This window comes from Ursus maritimus, unplaced genomic scaffold (genome assembly GCF_017311325.1).
Source record: "Ursus maritimus isolate PB19 unplaced genomic scaffold, ASM1731132v1 scaffold_32, whole genome shotgun sequence".
NCBI lineage: Eukaryota > Metazoa > Chordata > Mammalia > Carnivora > Ursidae > Ursus > Ursus maritimus.
Genome location: NW_024425786.1, coordinates 654,369 through 671,109, shown reverse-complemented (window position 1 = coordinate 671,109; position 16,741 = coordinate 654,369). Strand labels below are relative to the sequence as shown.

General features: G+C 53.2%; 2 protein-coding genes across 5 annotated transcripts in view; both read left to right on the top strand.

Annotated features, from left to right (window-relative positions):
- The first annotated feature begins 122 nt into the window (after positions 1–122).
- CDK11A (cyclin dependent kinase 11A) lies at positions 123–15,761 on the top strand. 4 transcript variants are annotated; one of them, XM_040645643.1, is made up of 20 exons: positions 123–239; positions 747–870; positions 1,672–1,787; positions 3,042–3,169; positions 4,241–4,379; positions 9,669–9,805; positions 10,295–10,417; positions 10,749–10,838; positions 10,917–11,075; positions 11,365–11,430; positions 11,996–12,171; positions 12,574–12,664; positions 13,591–13,712; positions 13,908–14,013; positions 14,319–14,440; positions 14,521–14,628; positions 14,703–14,819; positions 14,900–15,048; positions 15,124–15,313; positions 15,411–15,761. In XM_040645643.1, the coding sequence occupies exons 2-20, from the start codon at positions 760–762 to the stop codon at positions 15,501–15,503; spliced, it is 2,343 nt and encodes a 780-aa protein (XP_040501577.1). In that variant the 5' UTR covers positions 123–239; positions 747–759; the 3' UTR covers positions 15,504–15,761. The 4 variants fall into 4 exon arrangements, with proteins under 4 accessions (XP_040501577.1, XP_040501575.1, XP_040501576.1 ...); XM_040645641.1 differs by having other exon boundaries at positions 10,743–10,838; XM_040645642.1 differs by lacking the exon at positions 123–239 and adding an exon at positions 375–393 and having other exon boundaries at positions 10,743–10,838.
- Positions 15,615–16,741, top strand: part of LOC121106380 — a 2,202-nt gene continuing 1,075 nt past the window's right edge. Inside the window, exon 1 of the mRNA XM_040645525.1 lies at positions 15,615–15,724. The gene's annotated coding sequence lies outside the window, so the exon portion shown is untranslated. The remainder of the gene's footprint in view (positions 15,725–16,741) is intronic.

The following is a 16,741-nucleotide window of genomic DNA, read 5'->3' as shown; positions in this document are numbered from 1 at the left end:
CCCCGTCCAGGAACGCGGCGGGAGGGGGAGCGGCCGCGGGAATCCCAGGCCGGAAGTAACGTAATGGCCGCGCGCCGGATCCGCTCGGTCCCGAGCCGGCGGCGGGCTCCGCCCTCGTGTGTCATCAGCCCGCGCCGACGCAGGAAGTGGCGACGCTATTGGCGCGCGCCGGGAGCTGTTTCTCCTCAGGCTCCGGAACCGGTGGCGGCGGCGGCGGCAGCAGCAGCAGCAGTGCAGGGGTGAGTGGCGGAGGGTCGGAACGAGCGGCGGGCGCTGCCGGCTTCCTGATCTTTCGCGTCCGGGCGTCGCTTCCCGCCTCGTCGCTCCGCGCGGAGCCGGGAGTTGAGGCGGCGTCGGGCCCGAGCCCCGGCTTGCGGCGGCTGAGCCCAGGGGGTGAGGGTCCCGGCGCCGCGGCCGTGTCGTGTGCCCCACCCCGGCTCCCGGACCCTGTGATGGGGGCGGCGACCCTCCTGACGGCAAACGCCGTGCTGGGGAGGACCGGGGAGCGAGCTGCGAGCTCTGCACGGACGATCTCATGTAGCTCCCAGCGGGGCTGTTCTTAGCTTTGGCAGAAAGGTAACCGGCGGCGAGGGAACTCGCCCGGGACCGTGCGCGAATGACAGGAATGGCAGGGGGTTGAGCGCGGGCATCGCTCCCCTGCACGGGGTTTTGTTTGGAAGCAGCGCGCGAGCCGGAGCCGGAGCTGCTGTGTCCTGACGGAGCTTCGATCCTCTTCCTCTTTGCAGCGTTTTAACTCCAATGGGTGATGAAAAGGACTCTTGGAAAGTGAAAACTTTAGATGAAATTCTTCAGGAAAAGAAACGACGGAAGGAACAAGAGGAGAAAGCAGAGATAAAACGCTTAAAAAATGTAAGCCATGTTTTTTAAGTAAGTGGTTTTCTTAAAGGAGATTTAATTTCTTTGCCCTCGTTTTTCCATTAGAACAACGCTTCTTCGGTGAAGTTCTTTTGTACTTCCAAATGTCGCAGGTGAGCCCAAAATCTATTCTAAAAATTAACAAAAACATTCAAATACTCAGTTTACGTTGAGGACAAGTTGATAACACACTACAGCTGTGTATAGATGGCAGGATCTACGCGGAGGATGAAGGACTTTGAGCCTAAATTCATTAGTGCAGTTGGACTAATTTTTTCGTGTGGGTATTTTTGTGTTGGTGACACCGTCCCTCTGTTTAGTATAGTAGGAAGTCGCACTGAGGTTAATATTAATGTTTTATCTTTTCCTTTTTTGGTTTGCATAATAACATAGTCAGAGAAACTTTTGGTGATTTTGAAAGGGATACTGGCAAAAGTACCTCTTACGATAATATTAGTCGCTGACCCTTCTTAACTATTTGTGAAATATCACGAAGTATCTGGCATAAAATATACTTCAAGGCTCAATTTCGGCTTATATAAACAACTAACATACTTGGCATAGAGTCTAATATTCCTTGTCCTATATGCTGGTTTTAAATTCTTCATCTCAGGTTCTGAGTTTACAGAGAATTTTAATTTTAGCATCATGTGATTTGAGTGAAAGTTTTTTTATTTCGTAACATTGGCCCATTCAAAGCATATGTGAAACTTTGTTTTTGGATCTTGGCAAGGTTTAATTATCATTAAAAAGACACTTACCTGTGAGGAAAATGACTTTCTCCTTGCTTCTTAGTCTGATGACCGGGATTCCAAGCGGGATTCCCTTGAGGAGGGGGAGCTGAGGGACCACCGCATGGAGATTACAATACGGAATTCACCATACAGAAGAGAGGACTCCATGGAAGACAGGTGGGGGCGAGGTGTACAGTGAGGGCGAGCGTCTAGGCTGCACATGTGCTTCACTGTGAAGGCCGGCTGGGTCCCACCGCATAGCTGGGGTCCTGTCTGGCCTTTCTCCACGTTACTTTGAAAACGTTTGTAGTCATGACTTTAGGTTTACCTCACAGTTGAGGTGGACTCTGTGTGTTATCACTTGCCACCTCACCCCTCTTATGAAAATTGAATGAGTGTATATCCCTTTCCTTGCAATGATCCTTCAGTTAAGTCCGCACCTTTCACAAACTTCATTCGTTCATTTTACTTATTTTTAAGGATTTTTATTTATTTTTTTGAGACAGAGCGCACACACATGCAAGAGCAGGGGGAGGGGCAGAGGGATAGAGAGAAGCAGACTCTCCGCTGAGCAGGGAGCTCGACGCGGGTCTCAGTCCCAGGATCCTAAGATTATGACCTGACCTGCAGGCAGATGCTTAACCAGCTGAGCCACCCAGGCGCCCCACACAAACAACATCTAAGTAATTGTGCTGTGTGCTTTTGATGGTTAGTAAAATCATAGCCTAAAATTGTGCACAAGTGAACCACACTAGAGTACTGAAGGGTATTGGGCAAGGCCGGTAAGCAGAAATGGTCCTACCCAGGCCTGTGTGTTCTAACATTTTTCCCTGCACCACTTGATTCCTTCTCATAGTCATCATCAGCACTCAGTTATCCAGTATCAAATAATTAAAGCCAACCTAACCAGAAACTAAGGCACAGAGACATAGATCAAGAAGTCTCCGGGGGTTTCATTCATACATGCAGCTGAAGCTGTTGTTGAGGGACCTTTAGGGTCATTAAGTTTTATTAAAATTGTGGTACCTTTTCTTTTTTTAACAGCTTTATTGATGTATAAATGACAAACTGCATATATATATATATATATATATATATATATATATATATGAATCGTGCAGTTTGACATATTTGTACCTACTTAGCAATTATGATCAGGGTAATGAACATGTCCTTCGCCCCCTAAAGTTTCCAAGAGAGGCATTGTACCACATAGATGTTGATTTTTCACTTATACGTTTGATCTGAGTCTGTATTGGATAAGCAGTTTTGGCTTAAGTTTCATAGTTAACAATGTTTAAAATGATGGTTCACGTTGAACTTTTTTGTGTTCTGAACCCTGCATTTTTCTGGGTTGGAGAAGCTCCACAGTGCCCTGATGCTCCTTGCATTACTCTCTCTAGCATGATGTGATGCTGTTGTGTATTTCAGAGGAGAGGAAGATGATTCTTTGGCTATCAAACCACCGCAGCAAATGTCTCGGAAAGAAAAGGCTCATCACAGGAAAGATGAAAAGAGGAAAGAGAAACGTAGGCATCGCAGCCATTCAGCAGAAGGGGGTACAGAAGCTTTATTTAATTTAATTTAATTTATTTTTTGGATTCATGTTCGGGTGTGGTCTGTTTCCTATGTCATGACCTGCTACCTTCTCCAGAGCACAATTGAAAGAGAAAAGAAAGTAAAATTTTAGCTGAAAGCATAAACTTATTGTAGATCATTCTGAATAGCGGTTTCATTTCCCTTCTGGTGTTATTTTCCCCTTGTTACATTGTTGTGGGTTAGTTTTTCTAAAGGTAATATTGTCTTAGTAAATATTAGGGGATTTATATGCAATTTTTATAGCAATTCAGTGTTGAATTTGAATTAACTGAAGGGGAAAAAAAGATGCTTGATGAAGTCCAAATGGGTTTGATCTTCTGCCACTATTGAGAGGTTCTTAGGGGTGTTGGGAAACGTGGCCTGGCGCCTGGGTTTAAATCTCATTGTTGTAAATGCAGTTGAGAAACATGGTTCTGTCACAGGAGACGGAAACCCACCAGCAGGAGCTGCACTGTGCCCTGTGTTCTTTATGGATGATGGCGGTGGTGGTGTTTTTTAATTATGAAACCAGTGTACAGCTGACCCTTGAACAACACAGGCTGGAACTCCATGGTCTGCTTTCACAAGGGTGTTTTCTGGTAAATGCAGGACAGGGCCGTAAACACACTTTCACTTCCTTCTAATTCTTCTAACGGTAGTTTCTTTTCTGTAGCTTACATGGTTGAAAGAGTACAGTAGGGAACACATGACACAACAGATAATCACTAGGCTATGTTGTCAGTAAAACTTCTGATGAACAGTAGGCTGTTAGTTGAGTGTTCAGGATTCATAATTATCCTTGGATTTCCAGCTGCGCCGGGGTGCCAGTGCCCCTGCCCTGTGTTGTTCAGGGGTCAGCTATAGTTCAGTCATAGTTTAATACAGAAAGTTGAAAGACAGGATGAAGTTACAGTTGTATTCAGTGGTAACCACATTATTCTTCTCTGATATGGAGGATTTAGGTCATTAATTATTTATTCTCTTCTTCACTGGGTATCTGCAAATTAAGTTTTGGGAGTTGGGCCCCTTTGCTTGACACTCTTTCTCCTTAGGGAAGCACGCTAGAGCGAAGGAAAAAGAGCGAGAGCACGAGCGGCGGAAACGACACCGAGAGGAGCAGGATAAGGCTCGCAGAGAGTGGGAGAGGCAGAAGAGGAGGGAGATGGCCCGGGAACACTCCAGAAGGGAGAGGTGAGTGAGCACAGTTTGCTAAAGATCCTGAACGGAGTGGAGCGCTCCTGGGGCCAGCAGCCCGTCAGAGTGGCAGAAGAGACCATCTTTTTTTTTTTTTAAGAATTTATTTATTTGACAGAGAGAGACGCAGCGAGAGAGGAAGCACAAGCAGGGGAAGTGGGAGAGGGAGAAGCAGGCTTCCCGCTGAGCAGGGAGCCCGATGTGGGGCTCGATCCCAGGACCCTGAGATCATTACCTGAGCCAAACGCAGAAGCTTAATGACTGAGCCACCCGGGAGCCCCCAGAAGAGACCATCTTAACACATAGTAACCCAACAGCATAACACAGATGTGATGCAGAAGTGGTTTGTGGGCCCAGAGTCAGTAAATATGCAGTGGTGTTAACCAAGAGATTTGTCCAGAAGGGATTGAGTTTTCACTGCATCTTGAAGACAAAAATGGGTGTGAATCTTCCTGAGAAAAGATAATGAAGAGAGTGGAAGTCTGTGTGTCAGTTTCTCCAGGTGGAGGCTTCTGGGGGAGGTACTCAGGAGCCAGGCCATGCCAGCAGTTCTTGAGACCCCGCATAAGAGTGTAATGTGGACCTGAAGGAAGGGGCATTACTGGCAGGAGCTGGGTCTGAGATAGGAATTCAGACACACGGAATGAAATTTTGGGGACAAACACCTAACAGTGGAGAGGGAAAAAAGGGAGGGAGAAGTGATCTTCCTAGGCCTTTCAGCTGATGACAGGTAAAGGGGAGGAGGGACTGTAAATACCTCTGAGTTCGGTGCATCAGGATGGGGCATGCCTCATGACAGGAAGGGGAGTACTGTGTTCGAGTCCTAGTAAGCCTCCTTCGGAGATAGCCCAGTGCACGTATAGACGTTCTGACAGAATCTGCACCCAAGAGAAGTCTAGTTTAGGGTGATTACTGGGCAAGTAATGCATGCTCTGTACCACGCTCTGTTCTTGGTGGCCTAAGCCAGGAAAACTAAGGAAATACATTGCTTAGGGTTCTTTAATAGACTGTAGACTGCAGAAATAGACTGTAGTTCTTTCAAATAAAACAAAAGGAAATCCTAAAGCCTGGGAGCTGAGACACCAGGCTCTTAGACATTTGTCTCCAAGTACACCTCTGTGGGCTTAGATTCCCAGGAGAAAGCATCTGTTAAGCTCCAGATCCGTTCACATGGGCCAGGTGTGGACAGTAGGGCCACCTCTGTATATTGAGGTCATTTCCAAAGGAAGCTTGGTGGCTGGCCTGCTACAAGGGAGGGAGAAGTAGGAGGGTAGATGTTGCCAACATTCCCAGCAGCCAAGGCCGAAGGGCTGACTGAAGAAGGTGTGACAAGAGCCTGTGTTCTCTCGTGAAGATGGTGTGGGAGGATCTGAGTCTTCAGGTAAAGGTCTGAGATCACGAGGCAAGCAGAGCTTTGTGTCCAGGTTCACTGCTGGCATGTGCAACACCCACGTTTGCCAGGCCCTGTGTTGACTCTGTTTAGGGTGGGCTGGCAGCTGTGCACACACAGTGGTGGCTCCGAGGAAGCCAAGCTTGAAAATAAAAACGTATGGGGAAAAAAATCAGTAGTGGCTGCACTCTAGACGGGAGACAGAGTTCACAGATTTAGCATGGCATGTCACCAAACAGCAGGAACGGAGAGGAAAAAGTGAATCCAAAGTTGCTACATATGTTATCTGAAATGTCCAATTTTCTTTTTTCTTCTTCTTCTTCCTTTTTTTTAAGATTTTGTTGAGGGGGCGCCTGGGTCGATTAGTCGGTTAAGCGTCTGCCTTCGGCTCAGGTCATGATCCCAGGGTCCTGGGATCAAGGTCTGTGTCAGACTCCTTGGTCAGTGGGGAGACTGCTTCTCCCTCTCTCTCTGCCTGCTGCTCCCCCTGCTTGTGCTCTCTCTCTCTGTCAAATAAATTAAAAAAAAAAAAAAAAAGATTTTGTTAGAGTGCCCCTGAAGTATGTCCAATTTTCAACAAAAAGTTTTGAGACATAAATAGGAAAGGATTAAGGAAGAAAAACATCAGTAGAAAGCAAGTGTTCCACATTAGTAAGGAATTTGAAACGGAGCAACAGAAATTATGCTTTCTGAAGAGTGGAGAGAATTGACAAAAGATGAACAGAGTCTGAACAATCTATGGGACAGCATGCGTTGTTCCCACATCCATGTAATGGGCAGCCCCAGGAGAGAAGAGGGAAGCAGCACAAAGATTTTTTTAAATAATGTCTGAAAATTTCCCAGATTTGATGAAAAACATTTATCTACACATCCAAGAAGCTCAGTACCCCACATAAGGATAAAGTCACATCACAGTAAAACTGGTGAAAGCCAAAGGGAAAATCTTGAAAGGCAGCAGGAGAAAAAAATCTACGCAGAAGGGGGGGCTTCAGTGTGATTGGCGGCTGACTTCTCAGAATCAGCGGGGGCAGAAGGTGGTGGAATGGCATGGTCCCACTGCCGAAAGAAACCTGGCAACCAGGAATTCTGTATCCAGCAAAACTGTTCTCTGAAAGTGAGGGCTCAGGAATAAGGGTGAACTGGTGGGATTCATTTTTAGCAAGACCCGCCCTAAATACTCAGGGAAGACCTTCATGTTGCCTGGAAATGACAGCAGAAGGCATCCAATTCGGGAAGAAAAGATGAGCACTGGATATAGTAAAGGCTCAGGTTAACATAACAGAATCCGTAAATGTTTCTTCGCACATCTTCTCTTAATTTCTATAAGAGACACACAATTGCGTAAAACAGTGATTGTTAAAATGTACGTCGTGACGTAGCGTGTGTAGGCTGCACAAAGAAGGGAGGGCGGGAGCTCTGTCAGAGCAGAGCCGCACTCACTGGAATGAAGTAAGTAGTAATCTGGTAAGGTCCATGCTGCCCGTGCTAGAGCAGCCCTAAGAAAATAACTGACAGAGTAATACGAACAGAGGAATTAACGTGCTGTTCTAAAAATCTGTATTTAAAACCAAAAACGGAGAAACAGGACCCAAAAAGACAGAAGACACAAAATTTAAAACAACAGCAACAAGAAGTAAATTCAGCCAAATACATAATTACGTGAAACATGGAGTGGTTTCTATACCCCAGAGGAGAGGTTCTTTGATAGCAAAGCAAGATCTAGTATGTTGTCTGTAAGGAGAACCTCTTAGTCCGGGACAAAAATAGGTCAAAAGTAAACGTATGGACAAAGACGTCCCACACCCATAGCAGCTGCTGAGCACAAGTGGCTGCGGCGAGACATCAGAGTCACCTGACAGAAGTCAGAGCGGCACCGACGGGGCTTCCCACAGACAGAAGGGTCCACACAGCAGAAGTGGCGCTGGCGAATGTGTACGTGCCTGACAGCTAAAAGGGAAACAGGCAGCTCATCGACGCTAGTTGGGAATCTCCGTACCACGTTGTCGTCGTTGACAGAACAACTAGAGACAAGGATATAAAACATCTGGAAAATAGCCCGCCCCGGCTCAGTCTCACTGACCTGGCATAAAGCGTCCACCACGGCTGCAGGGTACACACTCCAGCGGTCCTTTTCCGAATAACCTGTGGTCCAAAGAAGAAATTAAAAGGAAAGGGGTGCCTGGGTAGCTCAGTCAGTTAAGCGTCTGACTTGATCTCGACTTGGGTCTTGATCTCAGAGTCATGAGTTCAAGCCCTGCGTTGGGCGCCTCACTGAACATGGAGCCTCCTGGAAAAAAAGGAAAGAAAAGAAAACATGTTGAACTGAATGGAAACAAGCAGTGTGCCCAAAGTCAGTGGTGCAGAAAAGGCTGTGCGTGGAGTGAGATGTTTTGGTTTTTAAGCACTGATAACAGAGAAGGAAGTTGTCAGGTCAGCATCCGAGCTTCTACCCCCAGAAAGCAGAAGAGCAAAGCCGACGCAACCCAAAGCAAGCAGAAGGGATATCCATGGAATCCCAAGCAGACAAGCAGGTTCGTGGGGCAGGCGAGGAGCGGGCCGCAGGTGGGTACGAGCGGCTCGTCAGGCTGGGCATGTTTTAAAACGGGCTCGGGTGATGGTTGCGGTTTCATACATTTATGAAAAATGGAATTCTGTGGTTCTTCATGTTACGTTATAGCTTTTATCTCACAACAGTGTGGACTCAGGCGCTTACAGAGTAGTTCCCAGAACCCCAGCCTTCCACAGTGGTAACATGATGTCTTTGATGGCCCCAAAGCTGGTTCAGTACCTGTGACTGGACCACGGGCCTTGTTCCGTTTTCACCATTGTTTGTGTCCATTTCTGTTTGTGTATACTGGTACTCCCTTTTTTTTTTTTAATGTATTACCTCTTTTATATTTGGACATAACTCTTTAGGACATGAAAATTCACTGCAACTGGCCAGTTTTCACTGTGTGGCTGCTTTGTGGTACAGTCAGCCACGCACACTGCAGTACTCGGATGACTCTGGCCGCCTTCGTAAAGCAGCTTTCCCCACTGCCCTTCACGTCCCACACTCATGCCCGCTGACTTGCACACCAGACTGGGCTGGGCTGGGGAATCACCTCCGGGTCTGTCTGCCACAGAATCTAGTGAGGAGGGTCGGATGGGGCCCCAAGCCTAAGTCTAGCTGCTCTTCCCCTTCTCCCCCAGGTGGACTCTTCCACCCCCTCTTGTAGCCCCTGAGAACTTAGTGATAAAGGTGGATTTAAACTGTGCTGTCATCCATACCTAGCAGGTCTGCTGAACACGCATCTGGAAGCAGCGGGCTCATTCCTCACTGGCAGTTATCTGATTGTGCCAGCGTTTTGCTTTATTCTTGTTTTGTTTTTGTTTTTAAGATTTTATTTATTTGATGGGCGCCTGGGTAGCTAGTCAGTGAAGCCTCTGCCTTCATCTCAAGTCATGATCCCCAGGTCCTGGGATCAAGTCCCACATTGGGCTCCCTGCTCAGCAGGAAGTCTGCTTCTCTCTCTCTGTCAAGTAAATGAAAATGTTTTTTAAAAAAAAAAGATTTTATTTGAGAGAGAGAACGCACAAATGGGGCAAGGAGATGCAGAGAGAGGGAGACGAGACTCTGTGCTGAACACAGAGCCCGACGCAGGGCTCAGTCTCACGACCCTGAGGTCATGATCTGAGCTGAAGTCAAGAGTCGGACGCTTAAGTGACTGAGCCACCCAGGCACCCCTTGCTTTATTGTGGCTGTCAGGGTGTGTGTATGTACATCTTCTGCTTTTAAAAAGCCCTTTATGGTTTGAATAACCTAAGTGGGCGATTTTTAAATTTGAACAAAAAGCACTTGGGGTAAAAAAGAAAACTTTGTGTTTGTGGGGAGAGTTGACCTGTGCTTGTTGCAGGGACCGCCTTGAGCAGCTGGAGAGGAAGCGGGAGAGAGAACGAAAGATGCGTGAGCAGCAGAAGGAGCAGCGGGAACAGAAGGAGCGGGAGCGGCGGGCCGAGGAGCGGCGCAAGGAGCGCGAGGCCCGGAGGGAAGGTGCGTGTGGGTACACCCCGCAGTTGGGGTGCTGCTCCCATGGGTGAGCTCAGGGCTGCACACTGAGGGATGAGGTGCTCTGGACGGTGGCCGAGCAAAGTGGGGACAGGATGTGGGGCTCAGGAGTTGAGCCTGACTGCGTAATTCCTCGCCGAGGAAGGCTGCGGTCACTTCAGGTGTGAGGTGAGGGTGTGCAGCTGGGGCCTTCCCAGGCCTGGTGCTGGACAGCTATGTCTGCTGCCCACATGGTCAGGCACAGGCTCAAAGAGGTGGGTCGTGGCCCCTTCCTTTCTGATCAATGGAGGAGAGTCTGGAAGGTCCACATGGGTCCTCAGGGACAGCTCGCGGCCTCCAGGCCTCTTGTCGCCAGAGCTACTAGCACGTGTTGTGTGTCCCCACCAGCAAGCGTACGGGTGAGACCTGACCGAGATGGGGCCTTGCTGGAGAGGGCAGTGCCAGCTCTGCCTCCCCCTGTGTTTTGTGCCCCAGTTTCTGCACATCACCGAACGATGAGAGAAGACTATGGCGACAAAGTGAAGGCAAGCCACTGGAGTCGCAGCCCGCTACGGCCTCCCCGAGAGAGGTTTGAGCTGACTGACGGCCGGAAGCCAGGTGAGGGCATACGGTGCCTCCCTGGGGGCCAGCATGGCGTGGCTCTCCGCTGACAAATACGTTAGCACAAGAACTTGCTTTTTTTGTGCAATGAGAGGATAGGCTAGCGTACTCCCGTATCACGTGGTGGGATCGTCCTTTGGGTGAAGCATGTTTGTATTTGTCGGTGGAGATGTTTGTTACGGGTCTTTGAGAGTGGTCTTTCAGCTCTGTGGGGGACCCGTGTGTCACACAGACCACACTTAGTCTCTTCGTGAAAGATGCCATCGGGTCTCGTTTGTTGTAAAACACTTCCCAATTCACCTTTGATGGTTTGTTTTGTAAGTAAAAGAAGAGAAAATGGAAGAGAGAGACCTGCTGTCCGACCTACAAGACGTCAGTGACAGTGAAAGGAAAACCAGCTCGGCCGAGTCCTCATCAGGTAACCGCTGGCTCCGCCGCCGCGAGGGGAGGGCCCACCAGTCCGTACTGTGCACTTCCGGCTGTTTTCTTCCCGAAGCGGAATCAGGGTCGGGTTCGGAGGAAGAAGAGGAGGAGGAGGAGGAAGAGGAGGAGGAGGAGGAGGGGAGCAGCAGTGAAGAATCAGAGGAGGAGGAGGAAGAGGAGGAGGAAGAGGAGACAGGGAGCAACTCCGAGGACGCGTCTGGACAGTCAGCTGGTGAGGAGGGCACAGGGTTCCAATGGTTTTGTTTGGTGTTTAGGAACTGCAGAGAAATCACTTGAACTCTGAATTTAAAAAGATTTCCAAATGGAAAATGCCTTGGTATCTGGGACTCACATGAGACCCCAAAATTGATGACTTACAGTGGTTCTTGCTTTCCGTTCGCTAAAGCAGACCCTTGTTTGTGCTCGCGGAGTGTCAGACGAGCCCCAGAAAGAAGCAGAGCCCAGCCCCACGCGGGGCCGTAGCCCTGCAGGTCTGAGCAAACGCCCGCTCTGTCTTGCAGAGGAAGTGAGCGAGGACGAGATGAGTGAGGATGGGGAGCGGGAGAGTGAGAACCACGTCCTGGTCGGTGAGCGGCACCCCCGCTGGGCGGTCCTTCCCTCGGCTGCCCCTCAGCACGTGACCCTTGCTAAGCCCGCAGATCACCGTCCTGTGTGCGCAGCCCGCCCCCGGGGCTCAGGCAGCCGGCTCCCTGAGAGACCCAGTTGTGACTGTGGAGGGCCAGCACCCCTGACGGGGGCAGCGCTAACTGAATGTCGTCCTGAACGTCCCCATGGTTTAGACACGGCAGGGGGTGCCCCCCGCCCCGACCTCTTAGCTCCGTTCCAGCCGCAGGGCCGGCACTTTGCCGTAGCCAGCAGCCGGGCCGTGCCCTCAGGGCCTGACAGGCGTTCCGGGTGAGCTGCCTTTGAGCCCCGGCTCTAGTCAGCAGCTCACAGTGTTCCCGGCTGAGCTGGCGAACCCCAAGACCCCAGTGCCCTCTGTCCGGGGTGGTGGGATGTGCCGCTGTGTGCAGCATCTGGGGTCGCTCCTGTGCGACTCTGACGCGCACTCGGTGTCCCCCCGCCTCAGAGCACGCGAGGGGCGATGACCTAGCTTATTTCTGGTTCCACAGTTGGGTTTAATGTTTGAAGTTCCAGAGTCCCGATTTGACCGAGACTCCGGAGACAGTGAGGAAGGGGAGGAAGAAGCTGGCGAGGGCACTCCGCAGAGCAGCGCCCTGACCGAAGGCGACTTTGTGCCCGACTCTCCCGCCTTGTCACCCATTGAACTCAAACAGGAGCTTCCCAAGTACCTCCCTGCCCTGCAGGTCAGGCGTCCCCCCACTGAGGGACTGGCTCGGTCTTGCTGACAGTGGACAAGGCTGGGGGTGGAGAGTACCCCCGGGGCCCCTGGTGTGGGCGTCTGCTGCCAGGGTCACCCATGCCATGAGGGAAGGTGCCGGGGCTTTGGTGGTGTGGTGCCGCGGGCGCTGTTGTCCTTGGTGTTACCTTAGTGCAGGGCAGGCAGGCCAGGCCTGGCTCAAGGACGTGCCTGGGACCAGGTTTTGTCCACATCGGTTTTATTTCTTAACCCAGGAGCACATGCTCACTGAAGAAGGGGGGAGGGCTTCCGCCACCATACACATTCCGGGCAGGGACTGGAGCACCGGCTCCAGGCAGGCGTGAGCGCGGCCACGGCTGCTGCGTCCCCACGGCATGCTTCCTTCCAGGGTTGTCGGAGCGTGGAGGAGTTCCAGTGCCTGAACAGGATCGAAGAAGGCACTTACGGGGTGGTGTACAGAGCAAAAGACAAGAAAACAGGTGGGTGCAGTTTCGAGTGGTCCCCCAAGGGCGGGGAGGGCAGATGTGGGGCAGGAGCTAGGTGGCACGGAGAACCTGTCCTCGGGCGGAAAGGAATTTCTCCTGAGGAGCATTGTCCTCGGGTGCACCCACCGCACTTTCTCGGGCCTGGCGGGCGTGTTTGTCGTGCGCGGCCTTGCTGGCCCCGCGTGTGGGCTTGGGGAGGGAGGGAGGCCGGGCGTCCTGCTCCGGCCACAGCCAGCTTGCAGGGACTGAGGTCCAAGCCTGGGCCATCCTGGCTCTTGGCACCGTCAGTGTCAAGGTCATTGAACACAGTTTCTGCTCTCCTGGGAGTCTTCCCTCCCCAGATATCCGGTCATGGCCTCGCCTTACCTGACAAACACCAGCTAATGACTCAGGGGCCCCTGAGCAGTTGACTCCTTGGTGTCTGTGGAGTCCAGAGGTCAGCCTGACGGTGAGGCTCTGCTGCTTGCTGTGACAGCAGATGCCTCGGCTCCAGAGGGCAGGGCTTTGAGTGCTAACACCTGAGCAGGTGTGGCAGCCGTGGACCGGAAGCTTCCCCAGCACCCACATCTGGGTCTTGGAAACTCAGGGAGGCCACCTGAAATCCTGAGACCCTGGTGAATGTTTCTCTGTTGGGATGTTGAGGTTTGCCGTGTCTCCTGGCACGTCACAGTAGGGGTAGGGAGAGGGATGGGAAAAGGCCTCCGTAGCTGTTTTGGACAAAAACTGGTCTGGAAATAGGCCGCCTGTTTCTGTCAGGCACCAGGTCTAGGCTTTTTTTCTTGGTGCTGACGTGATGCGGGACTCCCCAGTGAGAACGAGACTTCTCAGCACGCAACAGGAAGCGCTCCCCAAGTTCCAGCCAGTTGTGTGTTTGTGGAATGGAAGATGGTTTTCTCAGCCGGTCTTTGAATTGTTTTCAGATGAAATTGTGGCCTTGAAGCGGCTGAAGATGGAGAAGGAGAAAGAGGGCTTTCCGATCACATCTCTCCGGGAGATCAACACCATCTTGAAGGCGCAGCACCCCAACATTGTCACGGTCAGGGTACGCCGCTCCGGCCTGCGCCCCGGGGCCCCTGTGGCTCACACTCCCCTGTGTTGTGGAGAAGTGGGGGCCCCTGCTGGTCATCACACCTCATAGGTCCCTGCCGTCTCTGCGTGTCTCTGCCGCGGGGGTCAGCGGTTGCAGAGGGGGTCCTGGGGTGAGCACGGCACCCACAGACCTGCTTCTGTGTTTCAGGAAATAGTCGTGGGCAGCAACATGGACAAGATCTACATCGTGATGAACTACGTGGAGCACGACCTCAAGAGCCTGATGGAGACCATGAAGCAGCCTTTCTTGCCAGGTGGGTCCCGCGGGCACGGGGCCTCCTGCAGCCCCGAGTTACTCCTACGGATGTGGCCCTCTGACTAGTGTGCCGCACGAGGAGCATCCCACCCTTGGGCTGCCCAGGCTGCGGGCGGTGTCCCTGACCTCGTAGCTCTGACCCCATCCCACCGTGTGCGGGAGCGGCGTGCGCCCGAGGGCTTGTGTGCTGCGGGGGGCGGGGCGTGCTGAGCCGGGGGCGTTCCCAGGACGAACGCACCCCACGAAGCCTGGTCGCTGCTGAGACGGGCGCAGGACCTAGGACAGTGACCCGCTGCCCTCTAGGGGAGGTGAAGACGCTGATGATCCAGCTGCTGCGCGGTGTGAAGCACCTGCACGACAACTGGATCCTGCACCGGGACCTCAAGACGTCCAACCTGCTGCTGAGCCACGCGGGCATCCTCAAGGTGAGCCCCCGCGCCTCAGCCCACGGCGCGCCCAACCCCGGGCCTCGGGCCTGCCCACAGCCCGCCCGCCATCCTTGCAGGTCGGGGACTTCGGGCTGGCGAGGGAATACGGGTCCCCTCTGAAGGCCTACACCCCAGTCGTGGTGACCCTGTGGTACCGTGCCCCGGAGCTGCTGCTTGGCGCCAAGGTGAGTGCTGGGGGCTGGGGGCCCGCCCGTGCTCGCTGCCCCACCAGCGCCCTGAGCGTGCCCTGGCCTCCCAGGAGTACTCCACGGCTGTGGACATGTGGTCGGTGGGCTGCATCTTTGGGGAGCTGCTGACCCAGAAGCCGCTGTTCCCTGGGAAGTCGGAGATCGATCAGATCAACAAAGTGTTTAAGGTGCGTCTGTGTCCCGCCTGGAGGGCGCCCGCCTGCCGGCTGTGGCCGTTCTGAGACCTTCTTGTCTCTCTCACCCTCAGGACCTGGGGACCCCCAGTGAGAAAATCTGGCCTGGCTACAACGACCTCCCCGCGGTCAAGAAGATGACCTTCACTGAATATCCCTATAACAATCTCCGCAAACGCTTTGGGGCCCTGCTCTCAGACCAGGGCTTCGACCTCATGAACAAGTGTGTGAACCTGTGGTCCCCCCCCGTGCCCCCTCCCGCCCCTGTGCTGGGTGCCAACTGCTCTTGTTCCCCCAGGTTCCTGACCTACTTCCCTGGGCGGAGAGTCAGTGCAGAGGACGGCCTCAAGCATGAGTATTTCCGAGAGACCCCCCTCCCCATCGACCCCTCAATGTTTCCCACGTGGCCCGCCAAGAGTGAGCAGCAAAGGGTGAAGCGTGGCACGAGCCCACGGCCCCCAGAGGGAGGCCTGGGCTACAGCCAGCTGGTGAGGGGCAGGGCTGGCAAAGGAGGGAAGGTGTTGTGGGGGCTCCCCGAGGCGGGGCTGGCCCGACCAGGGCCCCACGGTGCCACTTGCTCCCCAGGGCGACGACGACCTGAAGGAGACGGGTTTCCACCTCACGACCACAAACCAGGGGGCCTCGGCTGCGGGCCCTGGCTTCAGCCTCAAGTTCTGAGGTTCAGCACGGAGCCCACAGCAGCCCCGCGGGGTCCGCCCAGCAAGACTCAGCCGGGACCAGGGCCGGTGCCGGAGGCAGCGTGGGGGTCCAGACCCGGGCCCTGCTCTGAGCGGACGCAGCTGCTGCAGGCCGGCGCNCACGGATCTCCACCTCCAGTCTCAGACTGCCCGTCTCATTTGCTTTTCCACATTTTATTTTTATTTTATCTTGGCTTGTAAATTTGTAGAATTAAATCACATTTTCCTTGTTGTGGAAGGGAAGGCTGTGTTTTTTCAGATGTGTCAGACTTGCCCTGCAAGGAGTGGGCGGGCGTCCCCGGATGGCCGGTGCGGACAGCATGCCCGCAGCACACAGACCCGCGTGGTCCCCGCTGGCGGCTGCGCCACTAGGGTACTGGCTTTGACGTGGAATGGAGGGGGGCGGAGGGCGGGGATTTTTCTACGTTCAGTCTTCAGGCTCTTGCTTTCCACCTTCCTGCCCCTCAGGGCATCCGTGGCCCCAGGCCCCCCAGAGCTCTTGGCTACAGTGGGTTTTGTACCAGGTTGTGAACACGTTTTAAGACGTAGTAAAATATTCTTGGAGGAAAGCTCTGGTATGTCTTTTCCACAGCTGGCCCCTGGCGGACTAGTCCTGCCCTTGTGCTGCCTGGAGGGGCCTCAGGCCCGCGTTCTCTGGGAGGAGGATGGGAGAAGGGTGGCTTCTGACCCCATGTTGGCCGGGTTCTTCCTGGCCTGCCAGGTCTCCAGCTCCCTGTCTCACTGGACAGGGCTGGACAGGGCGTCGCTCTGGCAGGGGAGAGGGGGTGCTTGCCACCGCCTGGGGCACCACCTGCCCCACGCTGTCCCTTCTGCTGGCACCACCAGCCTCCCCCGACTCCTGTCTAGGCGCTCGCTCGCTCCTGGGCCTCCCTTGCCCCAACCCCCATCCCAGTCCCTTTGGAGGCCTTGCAGGGCACAGCGGCCTGCCCTTCTCAGCCTTCCCGCCTCAGCCATGCCCGAGCAAACCCAAGACGCACCCACGGCCCCGGGCTCCTCAGGCTCAGCCTGCTCTTGGGGGTGCTATTTACATTCGGGCCGTGGTTTACCCCATTTCTCCAGGACCAGCCAAGAAAAACCCTCCTGGGTCTTGGCCTCTGAGGACTGCATCCTCACCGCAAGGAACTGTGGGGAAATTGGGGTGTCCTGGCCCCAGGCCCCCCACATCAAGCTGAGCACAGGCTGAGCGCCCCCCCCCCC